This window comes from Uranotaenia lowii, chromosome 2 (assembly GCF_029784155.1).
Source record: "Uranotaenia lowii strain MFRU-FL chromosome 2, ASM2978415v1, whole genome shotgun sequence".
NCBI lineage: Eukaryota > Metazoa > Arthropoda > Insecta > Diptera > Culicidae > Uranotaenia > Uranotaenia lowii.
Window position 1 is genome coordinate 70,645,860 of NC_073692.1, and position 26,997 is coordinate 70,672,856.

Below are 26,997 nucleotides of genomic sequence, written 5' to 3' on the forward strand. Positions count from 1 at the left end.
CGCAGCTGAACTCATCAAAATGGGCCCGGACAAGTTGGCCCATTGTCTACACCGGTTGATAGTGCGGATCTGGGACATAGAACAGCTACCGGAGGAGTGGAAGGAGGGGGTAATATGCCCCATCTACAAGAAGGGCGACAAATTGGACTGTGAGAACTACCGAGCGATCACTGTCCTCAATGCCGCCTACAAAATGTTGTCCCGAATCCTACTCCCTCGCCTAACGCCACAAGCAAACAGATTCGTGGGAAGTCATCAGGCCGGCTTCATGGAGGGACGGTCTACGACGGACCAGACATTACGGCAAATCCTCCAAAAATGCCGGGAACACCAAGTCCCTACGCACCATCTATTCATCGACTTCAAAGCTATGGATCGATCGACCGTAACGAGCTATGGAAAATCATGGACGAGAACGGCTTTTCCGGGAAGCTGATCAGACTGATCAAGGCGACGATGGATGGAACGCAGTGCTGTGTGCGAATCTCGGGTGAACTGTCGAGTTCATTCGAATCGCGCAGGGGTCTTCGACAAGGTGATGGTCTATCCTACATGATGTTCAACGTGGCGCTAGAAGGTGTTATTCGACGAGCGGTGGGCGAAATGCGGGGCACAATTTTCAACAGATCCAGTCAACTTATCTGCTTTGCCGATGACATTGACAAAGTCGGCAGATCATCTGCGGCGGTGGAGGAGATCTACCGCAAACTGAAACGCGAAGCAGGAAGGATTGGGTTGATGATTAATACGTCCAAGACGAAGTACATGCTGGCGTGCGGATCCGAGGCCGACCGAACCCGCTTGTCCAGTAATAACAAGGTCACGATCGACGGCGACGAGCTGGAGATAGTCGAAGACTTTGTCTATCTCGTCTCACTGGTGACCGCAGACAATGACACCAGCCGTGAGATCCGGAGGCGAATTATCAGCGGAAGTCGTGCCTACTATGGACTCCACAAGCAACTGCGGTCGAGAAGACTTAGCCCTCGCACGAAGTGTAACCTGTATATGACGCTCATTAGACCGGTTGTTCTCTACGGGCACGAGACATGGATATTGCTCGAGGAGGACCTGCGTACACTCGGAGTATTCGAGCGACGAGTGTTAAGAACCATCTTTGGCGGCGTACAGGAGGACGGAGTGTGGAGGCGAAGGATGAACCACGAGCTCGCGCGACTCTACGGCGAACCCAGTATCCAGAAGGTGGTGAAGACTGGCCGGATACGCTAGGCGGGACATGTTGCGCGAATGCCGGACGGCTGTCCTGCAAAACAGGTGTTCGCTACGAATCCGGTAGGAACAAGACGAGCGGGGGCGCAACGAGCGAGGTGGTTAGACCAAGTGGAGCGTGATCTGGCGAACGTGGGGTGCCCGAGAAATTGGAGAACGGTTGCCATGGACCAAGTTAATTGTAGGAATATTGTTCATCAGGTTATGTCATAAGACGGAAAGCCATGTAGATAAAAAACCAAAATAAATAAATGGCATAAGGGGCCGTTCAGATACCACGTGGACAGAAAAATGAGAATTTTTACCCCCTTCCCTCTCTCCGGGAAGTAGCGTAAACATTTGGCAAACCCCTCCCCGAATGTCCACATGGACAGATTCAAAGTCTTGTTTAGATAAAGTAGATCGAATATCAAACTATTATTTCACAAATTTTGAGCTTTTAAAGTCTGTGTGGCCTTAGATACAGTAGTACTACGAAAACCGGACTTTTTGGACTATTGCCATTGAAACTGCATCTCAGAAACTATGCCACGCCTATTACTGAAATTTCACCGAGTGGTTGTTGAAATATAAAACTAAGCTACGCGAGGTAAAATATGTCAGGGTTAATTTATCAAATTTAAATGTCATAAACTGTTTAGAGTTATTGTTGATTTAAATAAATTCGGTGAGATAGCTTACACAAACACATACAGAAAAAAAATATGTTTCCTCGAAGGGATTCATTTTACTTATTTAATTCTAAGCGTATAACTTCCGAGGATATGATGACTAGCATCTCATAAATACTGAAACCACGAACCCACAGAAAGTGTTCTATGTATGCCGTGACCGGGATTCGGTCTCGTGAGCGTTTGAGCTTAGAAGACTTGGAGGCTATCCCTACGCCACGGACGTGTGGAAAGGTTCTTGAGAAAAGTTAAATAAACGTTTTTTTTTTCGATTTACAAAAAACTGAAGTAGGCCTGTTTTGAAGTTGATGGAAAAAGTTTTAATTGGTCAACCAAAGTAGGTTGTCCAAAAAGTTTCTCGTTGGTAAAATTTTCGAAATTGTCAGTGAAACATTAACAAAATGTCAGTGCTTCTTCGGCTGAGACCGTTCTCGAATTTGGCGTTATTTGGTAGGAAACTTTACAGCGGCAAGGATGCCTTTAAAAAATCTAGCAGTGATGAGGATGACAAAAGTCCTCGTTGCGTTTCCGATATCGATGACGATTTTCATGATGAGTGTCGGGATGACAATCTAGCGAATCCTCTTATAAACAGCAAGGTGCAAGCCGTTATCAATGAGCAGATTAACCGGGAACTGAATGCGGCTTATACTTATCTTTCCGTTAGCCATTACTTTGCGCGGTCCAATGTAGCATTATTGGGATTTTCTAGTTGAGTTTTAAATTTTATTTTATAAATAAGTTATTTAATCCAGTATCGCTCACTTACAGAATGGTACAAGGAAATGAGCAAGGAAGAAACGGAACACGCCAATATGCTTGCCGAGTATCTTCTTCAGCGCAATGGTTACGTCGAACTTCATACGCTCAAAAAGCCGCCCTGTATCTGTTGGAACAACCTTAACATCACCTTCGATGAAACAATCCGGATGGAAAATTGCATTTCCGAGTCGCTGTCCAATGTGTATCATGTGGCCACCAAGTATCAGGATCCGATGACCGCCGATTTCATCGTGAATCAGTTTTTCCGGGAACAAATCGATGGTATCCGGCAGCTCAATTTGCTGCAAACCCGATGGAGAACGTTGCAAAAAGCACCGGACGGGATTTTCCGCTTGGATAGGGAAATAGTTCGAAGATTGAATCGCGACAAAATCAGTAGTTCTAGGTGATTAGGGTTTATATTTAGTAAGCAAAATCGACACTTTTGAGTAAGTTATTGCACGATCCCTTAAAAAATTGGTAAACAAAATTGTGAAAAAATACTTAAATGCAAATTGAAGAGAATATTTTCACTTTAAAACTTGAAAATAATAGTAAAAACTAATAACCGTTACCCTAAACGGTCACTTTATATACGTAAAAGGAACAATATAAAAAAATAATCATTTTCATTGGTTTTTCTTTCCTATTTTTAACTGTTGTTTACTCAGAAAATCGTCATGCAACTCAAGTGGTTCTACACTTTCCATTTTTCTTAATTTAATTTTTTTTCAAATCTTGAACGAAAAATATAAAACGAAATGGTACATTTGAAATGCTGTGAACAATGACGCCTTTACTCACGTAGCGACCGTGAAAAATTAGTTTGACGGAGTAGTTGTACGTCGTTTTTTAAAAAAAAAATATGTTTTTCATAGATATCGACATCCTTTTTTTCAATTTTAATGAATATACGTCATGATGGCACAGTAAAGTTTTCTTTCAAATCAGACATGCGCCAGAAGCTTACAGTACAAAGTCGTCAACCGAGCTAAGCGTGGTTTCGATCAACAGGTTGAAATCTAGCTCGTTCAAGCTGGCCTTAGCCGTTAGCATCTCCAGGAAGCAGTCCAGTGGTTCCTGCAATCTCTGTACGGCATTCATCTGTTCACCGAGATCTAGGGGGAAGCGTTTTTTTTAGACATTTCGAATTTGAAACAAAGAAAATCCAATTTATTTCTTTTCAGATATTGTATACATGCAATTTTATGTAAAATTCTAGACTATTTGATTTGTGGTATTGATATTCATGCAATGATTGATATGATACGAATACACTATGATATGATACACTTTTTATCGTTTGAGAACCAAGCCGATAAATTTAGAAACATGTTCAACGGAATAAATAAAATAACTATCTAAAACATAATAAATTAACAGAACAATTAATCCCACGGCAGCAGTAAAGCTTATAACTAGGATCAATATGCAATGAGATGAAGTTCCGAATGACGATGACGAAGACAGCGATGATAAGTCCGATGTTGAGGATTGTGCGATACAGCAACAGCAGGATTTGTCGAACAGAAAACAGGATGCTGGTTGACTGTGGCTGTAAATCGAAGTTGTATTCCCTGGCGATGGCTGCAGTGCTATTCCGTTCAGTTCACCATAGGTACGCGGGTAATCACTATTCTCAAACTGGTGCAACGTATTGCAAAAAATGCATGATGATCGGCAACAAAAGCACAGGTACAGTAAAGCTATTAAATGATGATGAAACTGTTTGGTAAAACGTGCTGGCGATACAACATAAAACAAATCATGAGACAAGAATCATGCAAAAGAAGTCGTACAAATTACAATGAGAGAGGTGGAGAAAAATAAGAATGAGAGCTTTACCAAGAGTCTTGCAAAGGGGCTCATCAACCAGCATCAAGGCTCATTATCCTGGTTGAACTACGTGTTAAAGGAAGAGGGGGATGGTGTACCGTCGTACGTAATGCAAGATTTCTCTTTGGCGATCTTGTCAAAAAAGGCTTTTGTCTTATTGCTCATCCGGAGATGGTTATTGAGTCAGAGTCTTATGTAACCTGGGAATTACTCAAACCTCGGAGTATTATATTTATATTTGTTTATTTAATCAACAGACAAAATATAGGTCCAAATGATGACATGAAATTAAAATATAAATTTCACTAAATTTACATCTAACTAACGATTCCACAATATACTTATAACTTTCCTTCGGAAAACATCCCTCGAAACGTCGAAGTTGAAGAGCTCGGAAAAGCAGTTGAACGTATTCATAACACCGATGAAAGCACTATTGGCTTCACGGTTGTTCAATCGAATGGGAACATACAGTTGAAGGTCCTGGTTTCTCAGTCCACGGGGTCTCACACTAAGAGGAATAGCTTCCAGTAGCGTAGGACAATCGATTCACGATCTCAGTAGATCGACGACGAAAGAAGCTCGTGTTTCATTTCTTCTTGCTTGAAGAGTGTTCATGTCTATGAGATGACATCGATGTTCGTAGCTTGGCAGGTGAAACGGGTCTTGCCAGTTTAGGTGTCTGAGGGCATAACGCAATAAGCGCCGTTGGATAGCCTCGAGCCGCTTGAGATCGTCCTGGTAGTAGGACCACCAGACTGCGGATACGTATTGTATTATACGTATACGAGGATGGATCGAACTATGCTGCAATACAGGCTCTTCAGACAGAACACGTCCATGAAGGCCTTGGCCACTAGAAATAAAAATCCGAGGCTTCTAGAGGCTTTATAGACGACGTCGTTCGTATGTGATTTGAACTCAAGCTTACGGCCGAGTATTACGCTCAGATCATTGATATGGTCCACCCGCGTAATGTACGCATCTCCTATGAAGCACTCCGTGCAAAAAGGCTGCCGACTTTGTGAGAATCTGATGACTGCACATTAGAGTGCCCTAAATGACCCGACATTTGAAAATGTATGCGCTGCAGGCTTAAATTGATCCTACGCATAGTAAAAGGTCTCATGCCAAATTTTAGCCAGATCGGATCACGGGAACGAGCCTAAAGTTTGTATGGGATTTTGGGACATTTTATTCGGAAAGAACACGAAAGTCCAGTTTATCAAGAATAACACTTAGAGCACCTGCAACGCTTCAGGCGTAAATATTGGTTTTAAGTATACCAGTTTTAGCACAATTCGAAATTTTAGAATCGGCTAAAACACCCACTCCCCACCGGTGTAGGAGAAAATTTAAAACGGAAACACTTTCATTGCAGACACTCAATAATTGAGAAGAAAAAACCCATTTTATTGGAAAAATTGCATGAGTTTTGAGTTTCACGGTTGATTGTCTTAAAATTAATTCTACGAATATTCATTTTGACAGAACAATGATTTCAACTATTCCACCAGGATTTCATTAATTTAAAAGCAAAAATGACTACACAACGAGGAAAAAAGGTCAATTGAAACAATTCTTCAATTAGTTCAATCAAATTGCTTTGAATCAATGGAATAAGGTTTTATTAAAATGAAATGAAAAAGCATTTTTTTTTTCAAGTTATTGCTGACATTGATAAAGGAAACGAGAAATGTTTATCCCAAAGTCCAAGGAAATTTTCCTTTGATTTGTCGACATTTTTGTTTGACAAAAACTTGTTTCACTATTTGTAAATTTATGTATGCTGCCGCTGCCGGCAAGTCTGTCCCATATGCAAAAATAACGAACCGAGAAAAACGGCTTTAAAGATTTTTATAAACTTTCGTGGATTTTTCGGTTGAAACTTTACCTTTTCTACTTCTTTCTTCACAGATATTAAGATAATTGTTGTAGAATTTCGTCCAATGTGTTTTTGATTTGGAAGTTGTTGATGCGGAGGAGAAAATAACGATGGGACAGCCTTGCGAGTATATTTCGCATGCTGATTAAATATACCCGCAAAGCTGTTCCATATTTGGCTTTTCTTTTGTCAGTTGATCATTTGGTTCTCTCTATCTGCGCTGTATTATTCACTTTACTGGTTGTTTACTGATAAAAATAAGTTTGAAATGATGTTTTTGACATGTTTAAATAGTCAAAGATAAAGAAAGTTTATCGTAAGAATTGAGTGGGTCTAAAATAAAATGAATAACAACGTTCCATGAATAAAACAACCTTTACCATCATATTTTGGAAAGTTTTTCGGCTGATTATCTTTTTAGAAAGACTATAAATACCTTCAAATTAAATTAATGCTGAATCAGAAACAGCAAAGTATCTTGGCTGCAAATGTTTGATGAGAAAAATCAATTCAATATGACTTAAGCGTGTGCTACCAGGTACGCGTATTTTTGTTCATAGATTTTATGAAAGTCCAAGCCGCAAGTAACAGCATAACAAAAACCTAAAAAATATGGCTTTGTAGCTGACTATTTTCCATGTTTAACAAAGAACAATCCAAAAAGCTTCATGCGAAATTAAAAAAAAAACAGTTGGATGGAATTTACCCATTAGGCTAAACTTAGCTTGTAAAAATTATGGAGATTGTTATTTTTAACTTTACTGTACCGTTTTATCTAGTCTAACTTTCGCAATTTCAATGAATGCTTATTTTGTCGCACACATTGTATGAATATTTGTTAAATTAACGTAAATTAGAGGAGCAATTTTGAAGCATTCTGTATAAATAGACATATGGGACAGCTTTGCGGGTATATTTCATATGGGACAGACATGACTTGGTATTTTTTTCATATATGTTGAGAACAAAGTTATGAAAGTTTTTAGTCTAAATTGAAGAACTAACTGTATTTGAACGATTTTTGAGATAAACTGAAAAATGACGAAAATGCATATGGGACAGTCTTGCGAATAGCGGCAGTATGGATACAGAAAAATATGCTGATATTGACGAAAACTCCGAGCAAACCATACGAAACTAATAATCTCTCAATATCTCAAATAAAACAAAAATTATAGAACAAACAATAAACATTTATTTTACCTCATCGAAAAAGTATTAAAATTTTCTTTTCGTTTATTTTTTTCAAATTTTAGAACGCTGACTGGATTCACTAAATAATTCGTCGAGCCCAAATGAAAAGCTTTTTATTTAAAGATATTAAATCGAGAATAATGTGACATCTGTTATTTATACTTGATATGGTTTTTATTAACATGTTTTCTCAATTTATGTTACGTATAGGGTGGTTGAAGCGAAAAAAAAACATTCAAATAATATCTCAAAAAGAAACTATTATCACACCCAATGTTGCCCAAACATGTGTGAAAGAAATCATTGTTGGCTAAAATTTTCTCACCGTGAACTAAATCGGTCTGTCGTATATTTTGAAATCCTGTTCCAAATTTGCATGAATTTGGAACAAAGGCGTATAACTGTTGGGAATTTTGAAATCGATAACTGTGCTAAAACAGCAATTAACGCCACCGGTGCCAGCCGAAATGTTTTAGCGTGGTCGAAAACCGTGTTTTGCATCTACCGTTGGGACAGCCCTTACTGCGATTCAAAGGCAGGCAGCTGATGTGTGCGAATAGTTTGAACTGGTTTTGCAGGATATTAATGTCGTCCTGACCGTTTATGGTGTAGAACAGTTTAAGATCTTCAGCATAACAAAGTTTCGGGTGTGCGCACATCGTTAAAATAGATTGAGAAGATAATCGGTCCTAGGTGACTACCTTGGGGCACACCGGACGAGGCAGAGAACTGACTGGATAGAGGTCTCCTAACTGTCAACTTACGTCCAGTTGTTTACAGTACGAGAAAATCGGATTCATGACGACTAAACTGATGAAATTGCACATAAAGAGGAGATTCCTCTAAGTTGTTGATATCCCTTCGATCTCCTTTTTTATGAACCTGGAACATCTAAGCTTTCTTACACATCGAAGGGAATGTGGCTCTGTCCAAAGAAGCTTGAAAGATGAGTCTCACAGGAGTCAGTAAAACAGACATTAATCGTTTTAGAAAGGTAGATGGTATACCGTCCGGGCCTGTATAGAGAGTTTTTGAACTTAACCGCTGCTTTAGATATGACCCAATCCTCTACTACAAACGTGTTTATGCAGAATCAAAGTGGTGAAACAATCCTAACAGCACTCTCCACAGGTTCTGGGGATTTATCATTTATTTATTTGTGTAAAAACATCAACGGATCACCTGTTGATCCTAATGATAGGATGTTGAAACAGTAGCAAAGGTAATCGAGAATTTTTGAACAAAGAGATCACTGATTCCGCAATCAGAGTTCGCAGCGTTGCCATCCAGAAACATTTGAGTTGGAATACCAGGTTCATTCCGCATCCAGAACGCTTTTGGGTTGGACTTGAGGTTACGTTGTACTCGAAAAAGATAGTTTTACAAGCGCAGTTCAGTCTTCGATCTAAGTTTAGGAGGGTTTAAGCTTATGGTGATTTCTAAGAGCACATCTCTTCGCTGTCTTCAGTCGACGCAGTATTTTCGTAAACCAGAGTATAAATCAAAATATGAGCTCAAAGCCTGAACATTACTGGAACCTTTAACAAAGACTTTAAGGCAAAGGAAAAGGCAAGGAAAAAAGACAGGCTGAAGAGTTCCAACAACACTTGAAAATACCTTGAATTTGAAACTCGACCAGTTGTCCTCAGGGGACATTTTTCCGTCGGGAAATCCAACGATAAACACGTATTTGTTTGGGTCTACGCCGTGCGAACTAAGCCGTACTTCTTGAAAGACATCCAATACTTATCGTGAATGAATAGAATTCATGTATTGTAATAAGTTTTTCTACGTGTGGCGTTAACAGAAGAATCAAGGAATGCAAAGACAACGAGCAAAAAAGGTGTACTTCGTTTAACGTCTGCCCTTCGGATTAATATAAACACCGGAATTGTTCCAGGCGTTGATGGACGAACTTTTAATGGGATGTAGTGTTACGTACTTGAAGGCGTAATAATCGAAGTTAAGGAAGTGCTAAAAACTTCAAAGTTAAGAATGTAGAGTGTAATTCGCTCTGTCGTTCTAAAAGATCAAAGCAGTAACTTCGTTCCACCCTACCGCTTATGAAACAGAAGTATGACATTTTCTGGGATTATCGAATTGTCTCAACAAAGTTTAACTTCGATTGAGTAATTTAGAGGCAAAATGCCTGTGCCATAGAATGTCGTCGAGCCTCAGTCATGGAAAAAGTCGAACTGGAACCACTAGAAGATTACCGGACCGTGTGTCATGCATGGAGCCACATTTCAACAGGGTATAACTTTTATGCCATTGGGTAAAAATCAATCAAATTTTGCACACCTTCTCATTGATGTGTATTGTTTAATGCTGTCAAACTCGAAGTCGTGTTTTTTGATTCTACAAAAATGGAGGTGAACCAACGCGAGTCGAGAGAACAAATCTTTCCAAACATATGGAATTTCCTGACCTGTTTCATCGGCAGTTGGGCAAAATGTTAATCATTAACCACCAACCGTATCCAGAGTGTTGAAGCGGTTGACGTTGGACCACGGCAAAGGAAATGATAAAAACCGGAACCGTAGTACAAAAAGACGGAGGGAAATGTGAAGCGGATGATTAAAGCAAATCCAAACGTCTCAAGCCATGATTTGGCTCAATAGATCGGCATGTCGCAGAGCTATGTCCAGAATGCAAAGAAGAGAGCTGGACTACATACACGGATAAAAAACTTTATAGGTTGTTATCAAAATTCGTATGGTTGGCTCATCTATATCACATATTTTTGGTTGATTATGGGTTGCTTAATCAACATCGATAACTACAAACAAACTAGCGTTTATGTAAAGTTGATTTGGCTGTAGAGGATTTCTCAACCGCATATCGCTAAAATAATTCAACAGCTAGTAGATTATGCTATATTTTCCTAAGTCTACATTATAATATCTAATAGTTATTTTTTTAATATCACTGATGCTTGACTGAGCTTGAGTTTGTAAAGTAAATTGTTCGACTTAGAGGAAAAAAAGCCAGTAGTTATTTCTCGTGGAAGAAATAAACCAACACGAAGCGGAAAGGTAAATATGATTTATTTTTTTCAGTTGATTTTGTTTTGAATTTTTTTAAAATGTTTTCAGATAGAGATGTGTGAGTGCATTTTGACCCTCGAGGGCCTATCCGGAAGGTTAAATAATAAACAGCGATGAATAAGATCATATCACGTAAGTTACATAGTATTCTTTATTTATCACTATCATATTTTCATAACAGCTTTTATTTTATTTCAGGGCGCCGGCAGTTCAACTTCCACCGAAAAAAACAATAACAGTTTTTTTTTTCAGGGTCATGGCGGCGGCTCCCCCAGCAGATGCAAAAAAAACAATGAAATTAAAATTCATGCCATTGATCTTATAATTAAAATGAAAAATAAAATAAAATTGTTTCATTTTAAAAAGAAAAACAATGCATTTTATCTGTTCAAATTAATTTTATTAATATTTTGAATCAACGATTTCCAACGTTCACGGGGAGCAGCATGTACAGTAGAAACAGCCATACGAACGATTGAATGAAAATTCCTGTTGGATTCTTAGCATCGATGCGATCGCTAAATCAACCATTTATCCTTTCGTGGCAAAGTATCATCTGATTGTTGTTTTGATCGTTTTTCCGGGTCAGAACCAAACAACCATATTTATGTTCATGTACACTGCAAATTTTTGCCTCGATTTCCAGCAAAAAAAATTGCTGGAAACGTTCAGCAATCCAAATTTTTGCTGGAAACCAGCCATCGGTTTTCTAATTGCTGGATTTTTCAGCAATCGGTTGTGTTCTTGTCATTTTTGCTGAAAAATCAGTAATCGGTTTTCAAATTGCTGGACTTTCCAGCAATTGATCTAGTTTGCTGGAAAATCAGCAATCGAGTTGTCACATTATGAAGTCTGTTTGTTTTCGTACGCTGAAGCAAGGTGAGACTTTATTTTACGAATTTTGGTTGGATTAATATAATTATTTTTATTTTCCTCTATATTCTAGCAACCAGACACAAGTCAAGGGTGAGTTTTTATTGGACAGATTTCATAAAAGATACTAATCAGAACTCTTTTCTCAGGTAGCGAATGATCAACACTCTGGCACAAAGCTGCCACCCCAGAGCCGGTGTTGAAAATTTAAAAAAAAAGTTCTTGAAAATAAACAAAACATAATTTAAAAATAGAATAAACTAATTCTTTTTCATTGCTCTTATATGCACAGCCAGTATTCAATATTTAATTTAGAATTGAAATATAAATTTGGTACTAAATACAGCCGGTTGTTTTGAAAGAAATAGCTGGTTTCCAGCAATCTGGATTGCTGATTTTCCAGCTATTTGAATTGCTGGAAACCAGCATTAACGTTTGCTGTTTTTTGCAGCAATTTAAATTGCTGGAAATTTTGCTGGAAAGTCAGCGGGACAAAAACCAGCAAAATTTTGCTGGTTTCCAGCAAAAAAAAATTTGCTGTGTAGACTCGTAAAATAACTGATAAATCTATATTTTTTGCTACGTGTACATACAAGGTACAAAACTTCTCAAAACGCAATGAGCAGCAACAATCGACGGCTAAAACTCGGGCACGGAAGCTCTACGAGAAGACGGTGACAAAATATGGCTTCTGTGTGATGGACGACGAAACGTATATAAAAGCCGATTTTAAGCAAATTCCGGTGTTGCACCGGCAAGAGCAAGTTCGATGTAGACGACAAATTTAAGAAGAAGAAAATGTCGAAGTTCACCTCCAAACATCTCGTTTGGCAGGCCATCTGCTCTTGCGGACTGAGGAGTAAGCCTTTCGTGACAAAGGGCACAGTAAATGGCGGATCTAAGTGCCTCGTGAAGCGCCTGTTGCCGTTATTGCAGCAGCACGGCGAACCTCCGCTATTTTTGCCATAATTGGCATCATGCCACTATTCTCAAAGTGTCCTAGAGTGGTATGAGGCCAAAATTTCTAGAGCTGCGCCCGGTGGAGCAGTACTGGGCAATAATGGGCGGAAACATCGGAACAGCAAGAAGACAGTCAAAGACGAGAAAGAAATGTTAAGAAAATGAAAAAAAATGAGAAACTAGTACCGGATGACACTATAAAGCCTCTGCTGGAGGGCATCAAGCGAAAATGCGTTCAGTTTTACACTCAAGGCTCCATCGATTAACTTTCCTTTTTATTTTTCAACAACCTAAAAATGTTGGTTGGATTCTAAACATTATAAGAAAATTGGCATGACATTTTCGGTGTCGCAATAATTTCGTATTCGCCCTATATGGCGGCATAAACTTATAAAGACCACGATATCACGGTATCACGATAAAAGTTTCAGATCTATACAATTTGTTCGGCTAAAATCTTTGGCTTTACAGTAATAGCTGTTCGAAAAAAACACCTTTTGGGTTTTAATTTTTGGTTGTTAAAAATCCACGATGATTCAGTACAAGTGTTGAACAGTTGATAACAAATGAAAGCGATGTAAAATATAAACAAATAAATTTCGGCATGCAAGGAATAATAACAAACGCAAAAGGACGGACACTTACTCAACGAAAACTTTATATCACAGAAAGATGTATTTAAACATGAACATTTAACAGACAACAAATAATAAAAACTAATCAATAACGTACCTTTAGGTTTGTACTCCCGTTTCTTAATCTGCGAGTAGCCTCTGGGATGAACGGAATTTCCGGACAATATGTTCAAAGCATGCTCCCGCCCTTTCAGCATGGTCGCTACCGGATGATTCCACCCGTTAAGCAATCGTCTGGCTCTGGTTCTTGGCAAGGTCATCATCAGGCTCAGCTTCCGCTGGATACCTTCCGGTGAGTCATCGATGTCGGTGATGATCACTTTGACCACGTCGATTTGCAGCTCGAACACGTGATGTTCCACGTGCTGCATAAAGTTGTCGAAAGAAAGCGCCCGGTAACCCAGGTAGGTAAAGAAGGAGGAAAATCCTAGGGGAAGCGGGAAAGCTAGCGATTCCGCTGCCAGGCAGTAGCGTTCTAACATTGTGAACAGCTTCAGTTGCTGGGCGCTGCTTAGTTGGTCACTGAAAATTTAAAAGTGTATTTTCGTAAAGTTCAAGGATTTTTTTTTGATAATTTTAAAACTTACACCAAAGCAAATCCACGGTCAGCTTCCTGTTGCAAATCTAGGCCGGCAGTTTTGCAAACCAGAACGCAAAGTGCCCGAGACTGTTCAAGTTGGGCGGCAACGTACCGGGTGGCAACCGCATGCACGTGCGAGGGTGCCGGGTTGCTGTCATAGAAAGCATTTCTCAGCCAGCGGAAACCGCTGACCTCCTTAACGCTGTGCTTCACCAAATGCATGCTCAGCTCCCGCAGATTAACGTTCAGAACCAGTTCCTGTTTGCTTGCGGTGCACGCTTCCGACTCCATGAATGGAAGCAAATCGTTTGCTTGCTGCATTCGGGAACGGGAACTGGCGGCACCAAACTCGGCTGCGACGTTTACGATAGGGTTTGCTGGGGACATTGGGGTAGTACAACGAGAGAGCGCTTCTGGTTGGTAACAGGTTAGAGAGTACATCAGCTTTTCCGAAACTTGTTCCTGGATGAATCGGGCGCGTTCCTTGTTGTCACTCAGGCGCTCCCACAAACTGGTCCAGATATCTTTGCGGTAGGGCGAGAGACGTTGTTGCGGTGATAGCAACATCATTGTCGTGTTGTAGAGAGTCTCGTGTGAAAGTCCAACGCTCAGGTTGGACACCTTAGCTTGAATCGGTTTGGAACAGTTGTAAGTTGTTAAGGGAAGTAATCGGAATAGGGCCAGTTGATCTTGGGAAAGACCTTTCTTCGATGATGCGTAGGTAGCCGAGACGAGTGCTTCCTTTAAGAGGGGTACCGTATCCAAATGTAGCGGACGTTCCATTATGATATCCAATATCTAAAAATTTAAACAGTTGTTTAACGAAATTATAAACAAATTTACCTAAATTGATTTTAAAATTACCTCAGAAAAAATCTCAACAATATCTCCGCTGGAATGTGCGAGGAAATAGTGAACGATGGCAAGCCGATTGTCTACCGAGGTATCGTTACGGAACGCTTCAATCAGGTGACTTTTGGGAATGGTGATCGAAATCAGATCCAATGTGGCCGAATCGTAGCAGATGTTGTTGGTAGAAAAGCATGGCACCAAATGCGTTATCGGTTGACGCGTAAACGGAGCACACACGATGTGACAGCATGGTTCATGGGAAAGACCCACGTCCAGCAGGTGCATAAATAGATCGGCCTGGAAAACCAACATGTGATGATCGCCGTGGAGTGTGAAAGTTGGCTTCATGTTTTTAGCTTTTTCCCAGGGAATTCCGGGAATGACACAGTGGATCACGCATCCATGGTGAAGAATCGTTACCGAATAGGCAAAGTGTACGTCACAGATGTTTTGCGAGCACGAAGCTTCCTCGTCAGATTGCTTGATGGGTTGATACAGATAGTAGTGACAAACATACAGCATTCCAGACGGATCACTAACAATTACCAGATTCAGGGATGAATCGTGGATTCTTAGAGGAACCGTGTCATCCTCGTAAATGTCTTCTGTGCCGGAGCTGGAGGTGGGAATGTTGGGAAGATTTAGAGGAATGTTGAGAACGGTTTCAGTTCGTAGGTCATCGTGAAATTGGAAAGCCGACAAAGTAGGATTCATTTTGCGTTCTCCATTGGATTCATCTTTCTCAAACAGCGTTTTCGGAGCTGGCTTCATATGAATGTAGTAGAGTGCTTGCACTGTGGAATCCCATTGGGCCCAAACAAAAGCTTTGGCTATTGTTTCACTTTTCAGCGAAGACTTGTCCAAATACCAAGCTTTAGGATCCGAGTAGTTCAACTTTGAGCTAGTGCCCAAGATATCCTCATTTTCAGCCTCTACCGTTTGTTTTTTCAACGTTGCTGTATAAAGTAGGACCTGCTCGTGGTGAATCAGAAGCAAGAATTTATCCTGCTGACTTTTCTCAAAAGTTGCTAAATTGCGCCACAGAAATTGTCCCATCATCTGGTGGTTTCGATCAACTTCCATCAGCAGGTGTGGTTCCACCTCTACGTCGGCTTTAATTTCTACCAGAAACGTTCTGTAAATGTCCGTTTTGCGGCCCGAATCCTCCTGCCGCAGTTCTTTGGTCGTGTACAATAACAACGTTTTAGTGAGGTTGACGGATGCCTGGATAATGTTTTCTTTTTGTGGGAATGTATACAAAATGTCGAACGACTTGTGCTGCGGTGAATACGACCCAATGCGACTTTTCTGCTCCGATCGATTGCTGGGGCTGAAAGAAACCCACCCGGCCAGCAGGGAACCGTTCTGCTCTTTGCCCAGTATGCGCCATTCGTTGGCGACATCTGAAATGCAATGTTTGATTTAATTCATTCGTGCTTCATTTGAAAAAGATCACTACAAATCTCACCTCGATTTCCACTCAAGGATAGAAGACCACAGAAATTTGCTGCAAGATTTTCCTGCTTCAACATAATGATGATCCTCTATTCAAACTCTTTCAAAAGGACAATTACCATTCTCTATAAACAAAATTTTTGAAGTAAATTTTTCAAACATCTCAAAAAATCGATATCAAATTCCGCAACTTACCACAGTGAATTCCTCAACACGACGACACCTCGCAAGGCAGACTCAATTCTGCGACATTGTGATGCACTTTTTGGGGAAAAATCAATAATCTTGATTTATGTGCCTCGTCCAAACAACAAACAAAACACCTACGTGATTAACGGGAACGGGCTTATCATACGGTCGGATGCTGTGGAATTTCTGTGGCCAGGTCAGCAGCAAAAAAAAAACGGTAAGCGATAATCGCGAACAACCGGAAGATAAGAGCGCAGAAGCAAAACAAACCGAGGGGCTACTCACTGCTCAGATTTTTTTTACGCATATGAGAAAATTACCCAAAAGTTTTTTTGTTTGCGTAGCGTGTAGGCGTACACCCTTAGAAAATCCTACACAGAAGTAAGTAAAAAGAAGTCAAAACGACCCGTAAGTGCAGGAAGCCACTAGTATGTAAAAATACTTACTTACTTACTTAATGATCCCGCGCCGATCCTCCGGTGCATAGGGCCGTGGTAAAAGACCTCCACTGTTGACGATCCGGAGCCAGCGTCTTCACCTGGTCCCAGTCAAGATTCTCGTCGACAGTTCGGATTTCAGCGGCTAGACTTCGCCGCCACGAATTTCTGGGTCTGCCTCTTCTTCGATGACCTTCTGGATTCCAATCTAGCGCCTCTCTGCAAATCTCGTTTTCATCTCTTCGCAGCGTGTGCCCAATCCATCTCCACTTACGTTCCCGAATCTCGATTTCTAGCGCCTTTTGATGACACCGGCGATGTAGTTCCTCATTCGAGATCCAGTTGCCAGGCCACCAAGCGCGGATGATATTCCGCAGGCAGCGGTTTACAAATACTTGCAGTTTTCGCGTCGTTACCGCATATGTGCACCAAGTTTCGCACCCGTACAGCAATACGGATTTGACGTTTGAGTTGAAGATTCGGATTTTCGTTCGTAGAGAGATCTGGCGTGACCGCCAGATGTTTCGGAGACTCGCAAACGCAAATCGGGCCTTTCTGATCCGTGTTTCGATGTCTTTTCTGGTACCACCATCAGGCGTAATCTGGCTACCAAGATACTGGAAGCACTCCACTTTCTCAACTTGTTGCCCAGCTACCAGGAAACAGGAGGGATCTCCTGTGTTGATCTCCATCGACTTGGTCTTTCCGACATTGACTTTGAGACCTGCTGCCTTGGAACTTTCGGTGAGGTCGTCGAGTTTGCTCTGCATATCTGGTTGTGTTTGGGCGAGCAAAACAATATCGTCAGCCAGGTCAAGGTCGTTCAGTTGCTCCATTGTTGAAGGATTCCACGGCAATCCTCGGTTCGGTGCACAGTCAATCGATCCAATCAGAATCTCATCCATTACGATTAGAAAAAGTAGCGGTGATAGAATACATCCTTGTCTCACTCCAGCAGTTACCGGGATTGGTTCGGACAAGACACCGTCGTGCAAGACCTTGCACGAAAATGCCTCATACTGTGCTTCGATGAGATGGACTAGTTTCTCTGGGACCCCTCGTCGCCTTAGAGCCGCCCAGATGTTTTCATGGTTAAGTCGGTCAAATGCTTTTTCGAAATCAACGAACACCAGCAGAAGAGAGTCCTGGAATTCGCTGATTTGTTCCAGTATGATTCGGAGCGTTGTGATGTGGTCCACACATGATCGTCGAGATCGGAATCCAGCTTGTTGCCGTCGGAGTGTGGCGTCTATTTTCTCCTGGATCCTGTTCAGAATCACTTTGCAGAGTACTTTGAGGGTTGTACAGATCAACGTTATGCCTCGCCAGTTACCGCACTCTGTCAGGTCTCCTTTCTTCGGGACCTTTACGAGGATACCCTGCATCCAGTCGGCCGGGAATGTTGCAGTATCCCAGATGTCAGCGAAAAGACGGTGCAACATTTGTGCTGATAGGGCAGGGTCGGCTTTCAGCATTTCAGCAGGGATGCAATCGATCCCAGGTGCTTTGTTGGATTTCATGTTTTTGATTGCCGCTTCTATTTCAGCCAGCGAAGGCGCTTCCGAGTTGACGCCATTTATGCGACTTACTGTTGGCGCTTCGAGCTGCAGATTCTGTTGGCCATCGCTATTCGTGACTCGGAAGAGTTGTTCGAAGTGCTCAGTCCATCGTTTGAGCTGATCTGTTCGATCGGTCAATAACTGACCTGCTCGGTCTTTTAGCGGCATTCTTGCATTAGTCCTTGCACCACTGAGGCGGCGAGAAATGTCATAAAGTAATCGGCAGAGATGTTAAAATCGCGAGTCTACATACTCGCACTTTGCCCTTCTTTGCAGAACGATTTTATTTCGTTAAACTCAATCTGCAATGATGCTATCTAAAGTTCAACTCGGAAAGCATCAGGAAGTAAGCTTCGGGTAAACTCGGCAGGAGTAAACAGCAATCGGGGGAGAAACATCAGCGAAGCAAACGAACAGTTCAGCGAATTAAAGAAAAAATCGTTTTCGTTCGGCAGCCGAACACATCAATCGGACAACGCATGGGGGCGTGGCTAAAAGTGATAGATACAAGGGAACGGGAAACGAGCGAGAGAAGGGTGCGAGGAATGTTAACTCGGTCCGTCGGGCAACGATCGCTCGTGAGCATTCGTGTACGGTAAGCTTCGTTCTGTTGTTTCATTGGTGTGATTTTATTCCTGCGAAGAGGGGAAAACATCAACTCGGAACTGTTCTCTTTGTTTTGTGTGCAATCACGTCATGATTGGAACGAAGATAAAATCAATCTGCACACAACAAGTTAAACTCGGAAAAAATCAGCCGAATGATTCTTTCCGAGGCGAGTTTAAACATCGCTGGTAATCGGATATCTCCATTGGCGGCGGCTCTTTCTCCCTCTTCGGCTAGGGAGTTTGTCCAGGCTCTCTTGTATGTAAAAATGATGGTACGAAAAAGTATGTAGAAAGGCTGGTACGTACCAGTATGTAGAAAGTACGCAAAAGAACGTAGAGCTCTGTGAACTGAAAAGTATGTTAAAATCACATAAAATAGGGAAAAAACCAAAATTCTTATTCGGAATTAAGAAGCAGGGATATTTTCTTTCAAATTGATTGACATTTGGTTTTAGTATGATAATTTATTGTCCATCAATTCAAAAACTAAAGATTTTGTAGTAATTTGATTTCATCATTTCCGGCCAGTTTTTTTTGCAAACTTTCTCCGGTTCATCCAAGAAGTCCGTTTTTTCGTTGGGGATTGAACTGGCTATATCAGGATGGAAACCAACCGGATAGGATTGGCCACACCAGTACATCGATTTGTTTGCTTGAGCAGGTGTCCTTGAGATTCAACTTCTATGGGACAGGATGTGATCCAACAGTCGACTGGGTGTTGAAGTTGGGAATCCTATTGAAACAAAAAATGGTTAACAAAATTCTTTTTAAAAAATAAAGAATTATTACCCCTGCTGCTTGCTTGGTTACGGTCGCAACTACGGTAGAATCAGATTGTGGAATCGTCTGATGTGATGATAGCGTTTTATGACGCTTCTGGACTCAGAGGAAACCAACAACTATCCTAAAATTATGGAAATGAATTGAATAACACATAAGTACACCAGAAATGAATGTTACCAAACTTACCGAGAGAAGCGGAAAAATTTCGAAGTTTTCACAGACTTACAGGCAGTTCTGCACAAATTGTTGCTTGCGCGCGAGTAGGATGTTAATAACAGACTGACTCCCTGGTGGTGCGAGTGAGAAGAAAAACGCCATTTACCACAAATTAACTGAAATTTCAGTTCTTTCTACAGAAAGGGTTTTGTAGACCAGAAAGAACTGACAAAGTATGTAATTTCTGGAACTCACTTCTACGTAAAAGTTGTCGAACTTCAAAGTATGTACTTTTTACATAACCAATATGTACAAATTTCTTAGAGTGTAGACATTTTGTTCTCGAGAACATGTTTTGTTTACATCGGAAGCGACCTTGAGTTTTACAACAAGTACCGTTTTTCGTGATTTTTACAACAATAACCGTTATTATACAGATGAAATTTGATAACTAGGTCAAAAACATATTTTTAAGGTAATTCACGATTCCTATTTCATCTTTTCTGCTAATTAACTGTAAGTATTTTCACATTACACATACAAAAAATCATTTCAAAATGCTCACGGTGTTCAAAAATAACAATTTTAGCTGGATCCGCAAACGCCATGTTCCGGCGAGTCCCGGGTACTGGTGGGTATCGCTCGATATTCCACTCTGATAGTGCAGCTGGTGGATATACTCGATCGACATGTGAGCAAAGAGGTGATATCGCTACTGACCGTGTCACATCAACCGCAGACGAGTACCATTCTCATCCGGTATGGCAAAGCTGGACCGGATGAGAACGATAAACAGTTAGGCGAGTCGAAGACTCAAGATTGGGATGATGTAAAACAGGAAGATTTTATAGTAGACGAATCTGAAGCAAACCACGAGAATGAATCACATGTCGAGGAGATATTGGAGGAAAATATTTCTTCTGAGGACATCGGTAGTCATATAGAAGATGACTTCTCCAATGAAGATTGCATTATAGAATATTTATACGAAGATGAGCCTGAAACTAAAGAAGGCGTTAAATCTGGCGAGGAAATTTGTTCTCCCAATACTCCCGATCAGGAACCAGAAAAATCGCCACCAAAGTTGGAAAGAAATATGGGATTCCTTATTGACGATGAGCATGAAGAGCACTTGGAATGTGGTATAGAAACGGAGGATACCTTGCAACTTCAAGATTACCGAACTGTGGCGAAATCGGCCCCAAAAGTCTCTTGTGAAATATGTGAATCACTTTTCGCAACGCGGCATGACTTGATGGCACACATGAAGCAACACACCCCGAAACTGACCGACTTAACAAGACGTAAGAATTTTAAAAGGCAGTGCGAATTTTGTCCCGAAAAATTCGAATGGAAAATAAACGCTTACAATTTACATTGCCAAAAAGTTCACAACCGAACCGCCTATAAATGCTTCATATGCAATAAGGCATTCCATCTCGTTAGTCACCTTGGCGAACACATTCGAAGTGGTCATGAGGAAAACATCGTCAAACAGAAAATCGAAGAGTCCCTCTGGCGAACTTTCGTTATAGAAAAAAATTCCATTGGTGAATGTCGCATATGTTTTCGTTTGCTAGCGACGAAAAACTCTCAAATGAAACATCAAGCAAAGCACATCAAGGAACTTTCGCTGACTTGTTCCAGCTGTGGAGGCAAGCATTACCATAGCTTGTGTTGTGAACCACGTGCTCCATACCCATCGGTCTACGAAAAGGTTGAGTGCGATATCTGTCACCAATTCGTCTCCAAGAAAAACTTTCGAGAACACCAAGTAACCCACAAGGGCCAGCGAGATTACCCCTGCACGTTCTGTAACAAACTTTTCAAAGTTCAACGAACGGCTCGTCGTCACATTCAGAACCATATCAACGCTCAAAACAAAAGAAGAAAATGCTACGATTGCTCAGCAGTATTCGATGATGAATCTCAAATTCCACCGCACTATAAAGAACTCCATCCGGCCAAACACCCCTACTCCTGTCCTATCTGCCGAACCGCTGGGTTTTACACCAGAACGGAACTTGAGGATCACTGCCACAAGCACACCGGCTTGGAGCGGTCCCAGGTTGCTGCCAAAAAGCCGGTGGAACAGTACAAGGTGGACAATGCACAGGTCTATGAGTGCACCCTCTGCCGGAGGAGTTTTTCGGCCAAACGTACGGTGGTGGCCCATTTTTTGATGCACACCGATCGACCGCATGTGTGTGCACACTGCCAGGCATCATTTCGCGCCAAGGCGGCGTTGAGTGACCACATGTTGGATGTGCATTCGTTGCCTCCGTGAAGGTTTTTTTTTATGTACGCTTCTATGTGTGGAGTGATTTTAATCCTATAATTTATGTAACTTGTTAAAGTTTATGTGGAAGTAGTTAATAAAAGACTCAATCACTAAAACAATTATTTTGTTCTTTGTTTAGTTTTAAAGGTTTTCTCAGAGTTCATTAAGTTTTGTTCTTATTCGATGAATAAGCCGTTTAAATAGTTATGATTTGATCAATTTGTTGAATGATACTTCCTGTGTAGTATAAACTCACTGGACAAAGTATACATTATTGGATTGTGCCTATTCTAAGTTTATCCAAAATCAAGCATTTGGTATTGAGCGTATTATTGTACACGCTAAATCTTGAAAACAAACTTCATGGCACCATTTAAAAAAAAATTAATTTTATAAATAACATTTTTTTAACCAAGCTTGTAACGCCTTCAATGGAAATAGGAAATATTTTGATTACTAAAAAAATATTTTTTCAATAAACGTTTTTCGAATAATTCTGGGTGAATCAGAAATTAAAAATAGGTTCTTTTAAATTTACTATAGTACCTACTGTATAGTTTATAAATAGTGCAAAATGGCTAAAACGTGGTAGCGTGTGATAAAAACAAAACGTGTTTTGGGTTTGCCTGCGTAATTTCACAATTTTTGAATTTCGCTGCTAAATTTCCCTAAAAAACTGTAAAAATATACTTCAATGACGAAGAAAAAGCCTCTTGGTAAGTTAATAATGCAAACGGAAATGTTCAGAAATCATAAATTTATAATTTCCATCTCTACAGGAGCCGGCTTGAGTCGTGAGGAGCGGATGCTGATAGTGGTGGGTGAAATCATCCAGGAACTGCTGAAAGCCCATCACGATGGAAAAGATGTGAACCTGAACCGGCTGAAGACTCGGCTTGCTTCGAACTATGGTCTTTCGAGTGCTCCTCGGCTTGTGGACATTATTGCCGCAGTTCCACATGAAGTTAAACCGATCCTGCTTCCCAAGCTGAAAGCGAAACCAATCCGAACGGCTAGTGGGGTGAGTTATTTTCTTAAGTCATAAGTCTTATTTCAAAGGTTGCAAATCAAATTATCTATTTAGATTGCGGTGGTGGCCGTGATGTGTAAGCCTCATCGTTGTCCGCACATCAACATGACCGGCAACATATGTGTGTACTGTCCCGGCGGGCCGGACAGTGACTTTGAGTATTCCACTCAGAGCTACACCGGATACGAGCCGACCTCGATGAGGGCTATCCGGGCCAGGTACAATCCTTTTCTACAAACTCGGCATCGTGTTGAGCAGCTCAAACAGCTGGGCCACTCGGTTGACAAGGTAGAGTTCATCGTTATGGGGGGAACTTTCATGTGCCTCCCAGAGGACTATCGAGACTATTTCATAAGGAATTTGCACGACGCCTTGTCCGGTCATACCAGTTCCAGCGTGGAGGAAGCCGTTCGATATTCGGAAAAGTCTCATACCAAATGCATTGGTATTACGATTGAAACACGTCCGGATTATTGCTTAAAGAGGCATCTGTCGGATTTGCTAGCTTATGGTTGTACCCGTTTGGAAATAGGAGTGCAATCTGTTTACGAAGACGTTGCTCGAGACACCAACAGAGGACACACAGTCAAAGCGACTTGCGAAAGCTTTCAGATGTCCAAGGACGCCGGCTTCAAAGTAGTTTCCCACATGATGCCGGATTTGCCAAATGTTGATATCGAACGAGACATTGAACAGTTCATAGAATTTTTTGAAAATCCCGATTTCCGTGCCGACGGTTTAAAAATCTACCCAACTCTGGTTATTCGAGGTACCGGTCTATACGAGCTGTGGAAAACCGGTCGTTACAAGAGCTACCCTCCATCGACTCTAGTGGATTTGGTTGCTAAAATATTGGCGCTAGTTCCCCCTTGGACCCGAGTTTATCGGGTACAGCGAGACATCCCGATGCCACTGGTCAGCTCCGGCGTCGAACACGGCAATCTGCGAGAGCTAGCTCTGGCTCGAATGAAAGACCTCGGAACAGATTGCCGAGATGTTCGAACCCGCGAAGTCGGTATCCAGGAAATTCACAACAAAGTTAGACCGTACGAGGTCGAACTAATTCGTAGGGACTACGTGGCAAATGGTGGCTGGGAGACGTTCCTGTCCTACGAGGATCCCAAACAGGACATTCTGATTGGATTGCTTCGGCTGCGCAAATGTTCACCGGACACTTTCCGCCCGGAGCTCGTTGATCAGTGTTCGATCGTGCGGGAGCTACACGTTTATGGATCGGTTGTTCCGGTCAATGCACGGGATCCCACCAAGTTCCAGCATCAGGGGTTCGGAATGCTGCTGATGGAGGAAGCCGAACGTATTACCCGGGAGGAACATGGAAACAAAAAGTTGGCCGTCATATCTGGCATTGGAACGCGGAACTACTACCGCAAGATGGGATACGAGCTTGATGGTCCTTACATGTCTAAAATGTTGGTCTAAGACATTTTCATAAGGTGAGTTATTTTTATTTTCTTCTTTTGCTGAATAAATAATTTTATAAAGCATTCAGCCAGTGCTGATCGTTTATGGAACTAAACAAAGAAAGCCTTAATTTTAATCATTGATTCGTTTTTTATGTATAAACTCTTGTAAAATGTTAAATAATGCAACAAAAAAAAAATGCAAAAATTACAAGAATTTTAAATGGCAAAATAATGTGCATAGATATAAAAAATGATAAAACTTAAATGGTACAAAAAAGATCAAAATTAATAAGAATGACAAAATGCGCAGAAAGAAAAAAAAATACTAAAATGACAAAATGAAAGAACAAAAAAGACAAAAAACGATCAGAAAAACCAAAGTAAAAAATTACAAAATGACGCAAAAATGAAATAACAAAAATTACAAAAATGACACAAATCACGAAATAACAACATGCAAAAATGAAAAAAAAAATGATTGAAAAACACAATAACATATGGCACAAAAAACCAAAAGTGCACAAAATTACAAAAATGACGATAATAACAATAAATGACAAAAAAAGCAAAAACTGACAAGAACGAAATTACCGAAATGACAAAAATGATAAAATGACAAAAATGATAAAATGACAAAAATGATCAAACAATGAAGGAACAAAAACAAGAAATTAAAAAAATGACTAAATCCACAAATAAAAACAAAAAAAAAAAACAACTCAAATGACAAAAATGAGAAAAAAACAAAGTTACAAAAATAACAAAAAATACAAAAATAAAAAAAAAACAAAGTTACAAAAATAACAAAAAATACAAAAAAAAAAAACAGAAATGATAGAAATGACAAAAAATATCATGAATCACAAGGATGACAAAATAAAATAAAAAAAAAAAAAACAGAACAAAAAAGGCACTAAAATGACTAAGTTGACAATATTGACAATCATTTGTCATTTATATATTGGTTTTTTTTTTCAAAATTTTGTCTTACATATTTGCCATTTTTGTTTTTTTTTTGAGTGATTTTAATCATGATTGTCTTTTATTTTTAATTAAAAATTTCGTCGTTTTTGTGATTTTTCTCATTTTTGTTTTAGTTTCGTTATTTTTGACAGTTCTATAATTTTTATATTTTTGTTTCTTGTTTTCAAATTGATTTAATGTCGAGTTTAACATTTTATGCATTTGGCCGGGTAAAATTCCAAAACTTCAGGAATTTTGTACACTCTCAAACATGTTGAAATTTAGTTTTTTTTGAACATCTAACATCGGAATGGAAAAAAAATGCTAAAATAATAAAATGAAAGAATGTGAAAAAGAGACAAAAACAATCAAAAAGTTCAAAATGAAAAAAAAAACAAAATGACAAAGAAATAAAATTACAAAATGATAAAATGTCAAAATGACACAAATCACGAAATAACAAAATGACTAAAATGCAAATATGACAAAAAAGTTGTTAACACAATAACATAAATGACATAAAAGACCAAAAGTGTACAAAATACCAAAAATATCGAAAACTACAATATACAACAAATAACAAAAAAAAAAAACAAAATTATAAAAATTATAAAAATTCTAAAAATAAAAAGAGTGAGAGAAATTGAAAAAATAACCAAAATGACAAAAAGAAAAAAATGGGAAAATGAAAATATGACATAATAATAAAAATTACAGAATGAAAAAATGACGATAAGACAAAAATGACAAAAATACAAAAATATTATTTAGATGAGAAAAATGACTAAAATTTTTATGACAGATAAATAATAGCAAAAATGACAAAATGCACAAAATTTATTGTAATAACGAAATTAACAAAACTGACAAAAATAACTTAAACAACAAAAAAACAATGACAAAATGGCAAATAGACAAAAATGATAAAAATAACAAATTTACTAAAATTACAAAAATCACAAAAAATGAAAAAATTATCAAAATTGACAAACTGATACTAGATACAAAAAACACAAAAAAAAATGGAAGGTATTAAAAATAATCACATGACGAAAATTAAAGAAATGACAAAAAATGTCAATAATACAAAAATAAACAAAAAAACAAAAATGGTAAAATTACAAAAAAAAACAATAATGATAAAAAATGACAAAAACAGAATAAAAACAAAAACGACAAAGTTGACAAACACCACAAAAAAAAAACAACGCAAATGACGAACATGACAATAAAGACAAAAAAAGATAAAATTGACAAAATTCACAAAAATAAAGGAAGTTACACAAGAATGATAAAAATTACAGAAATGATAGAAAGACCAAAATGTCAAGAATGACAAGGATCACAAAATCGAAAAACAAAGACACAAAAATTAAAAATACTAATAAGTTGACATAAATGAAAAAGTTGTCAATCCATTTATTATTGTATTTTTTCAGTTTTGTCATACATATTCGCCAATTTTTGTTTTTTTTTTTGTGATTTTAACTATTATTGTTATTTTTTGTTTTTAGTTCCGCTATTTTTGACAGTTCTGCATTTTTTTTCTTGTTTTAAATTGATTTTATGTTTAATCTAACATTTTAT

At 39.5% G+C, this 26,997-nt stretch overlaps 5 protein-coding genes across 8 annotated transcripts in view; 4 read left to right on the forward strand and 1 right to left on the reverse strand.

Moving 5' to 3' along the window:
• Positions 1 to 26,997, forward strand: part of LOC129748050 (uncharacterized) — a 211,293-nt gene that overhangs the window by 45,612 nt on the left and 138,684 nt on the right. The gene's annotated exons all lie outside the window — the stretch shown is intronic.
• LOC129748055 (soma ferritin-like) lies at positions 2,205 to 3,266 on the forward strand. Its single transcript, XM_055742528.1, has 2 exons — positions 2,205 to 2,612; positions 2,673 to 3,266. Exons 1-2 carry the CDS (start codon positions 2,303 to 2,305, stop codon positions 3,071 to 3,073), a joined length of 711 nt encoding a protein of 236 aa, XP_055598503.1. The 5' UTR covers positions 2,205 to 2,302; the 3' UTR covers positions 3,074 to 3,266.
• Positions 3,070 to 16,358, reverse strand: LOC129748043 (protein pigeon-like). Its single transcript, XM_055742505.1, has 6 exons — positions 16,176 to 16,358; positions 15,994 to 16,105; positions 14,538 to 15,928; positions 13,681 to 14,471; positions 13,191 to 13,615; positions 3,070 to 3,781 (listed from the first exon to the last, which is right to left on the reverse strand). The coding sequence occupies exons 2-6, from the start codon at positions 16,055 to 16,057 to the stop codon at positions 3,630 to 3,632; spliced, it is 2,823 nt and encodes a 940-aa protein (XP_055598480.1). The 5' UTR covers positions 16,058 to 16,105; positions 16,176 to 16,358; the 3' UTR covers positions 3,070 to 3,629.
• Positions 20,099 to 22,074, forward strand: LOC129748051 (zinc finger protein 197-like). Of its 2 annotated transcripts, none has more exons than XM_055742521.1 (2): positions 20,099 to 20,228; positions 20,302 to 22,074. In XM_055742521.1, exon 2 carries the CDS (start codon positions 20,809 to 20,811, stop codon positions 21,997 to 21,999), a length of 1,191 nt encoding a protein of 396 aa, XP_055598496.1. In that variant the 5' UTR covers positions 20,099 to 20,228; positions 20,302 to 20,808; the 3' UTR covers positions 22,000 to 22,074. The 2 variants fall into 2 exon arrangements, with proteins under 2 accessions (XP_055598496.1, XP_055598497.1); XM_055742522.1 differs by having other exon boundaries at positions 20,144 to 20,187.
• LOC129748047 (elongator complex protein 3-like) lies at positions 22,582 to 24,532 on the forward strand. The gene is made up of 3 exons (XM_055742513.1): positions 22,582 to 22,709; positions 22,773 to 23,014; positions 23,078 to 24,532. Exons 1-3 carry the CDS (start codon positions 22,688 to 22,690, stop codon positions 24,461 to 24,463), a joined length of 1,650 nt encoding a protein of 549 aa, XP_055598488.1. The 5' UTR covers positions 22,582 to 22,687; the 3' UTR covers positions 24,464 to 24,532.

Bases quoted from the DNA above. Each gene is read 5' to 3' on its own strand.
- LOC129748055 (XM_055742528.1), top strand. From the start codon at position 2,303: ATGTCAGTGCTTCTTCGGCTGAGACCGTTCTCGAATTTGGCGTTATTT. The intron at 2,613-2,672 runs GTTGAGTTTTAA...GCTCACTTACAG, and splicing joins AGCATTATTGGGATTTTCTA to AATGGTACAAGGAAATGAGC.
- LOC129748043 (XM_055742505.1), bottom strand. From the start codon at position 16,057: ATGTTGAAGCAGGAAAATCTTGCAGCAAATTTCTGTGGTCTTCTATCC. The intron at 15,929-15,993 runs GTGAGATTTGTA...ATTGCATTTCAG, and splicing joins ATCCTTGAGTGGAAATCGAG to ATGTCGCCAACGAATGGCGC. The intron at 14,472-14,537 runs GTAATTTTAAAA...TTAAATTTTTAG, and splicing joins TTGTTGAGATTTTTTCTGAG to ATATTGGATATCATAATGGA.
- LOC129748051 (XM_055742521.1), top strand. From the start codon at position 20,809: ATGGGATTCCTTATTGACGATGAGCATGAAGAGCACTTGGAATGTGGT.
- LOC129748047 (XM_055742513.1), top strand. From the start codon at position 22,688: ATGACGAAGAAAAAGCCTCTTG. The intron at 22,710-22,772 runs GTAAGTTAATAA...CCATCTCTACAG, and splicing joins GACGAAGAAAAAGCCTCTTG to GAGCCGGCTTGAGTCGTGAG. The intron at 23,015-23,077 runs GTGAGTTATTTT...TTATCTATTTAG, and splicing joins CAATCCGAACGGCTAGTGGG to ATTGCGGTGGTGGCCGTGAT.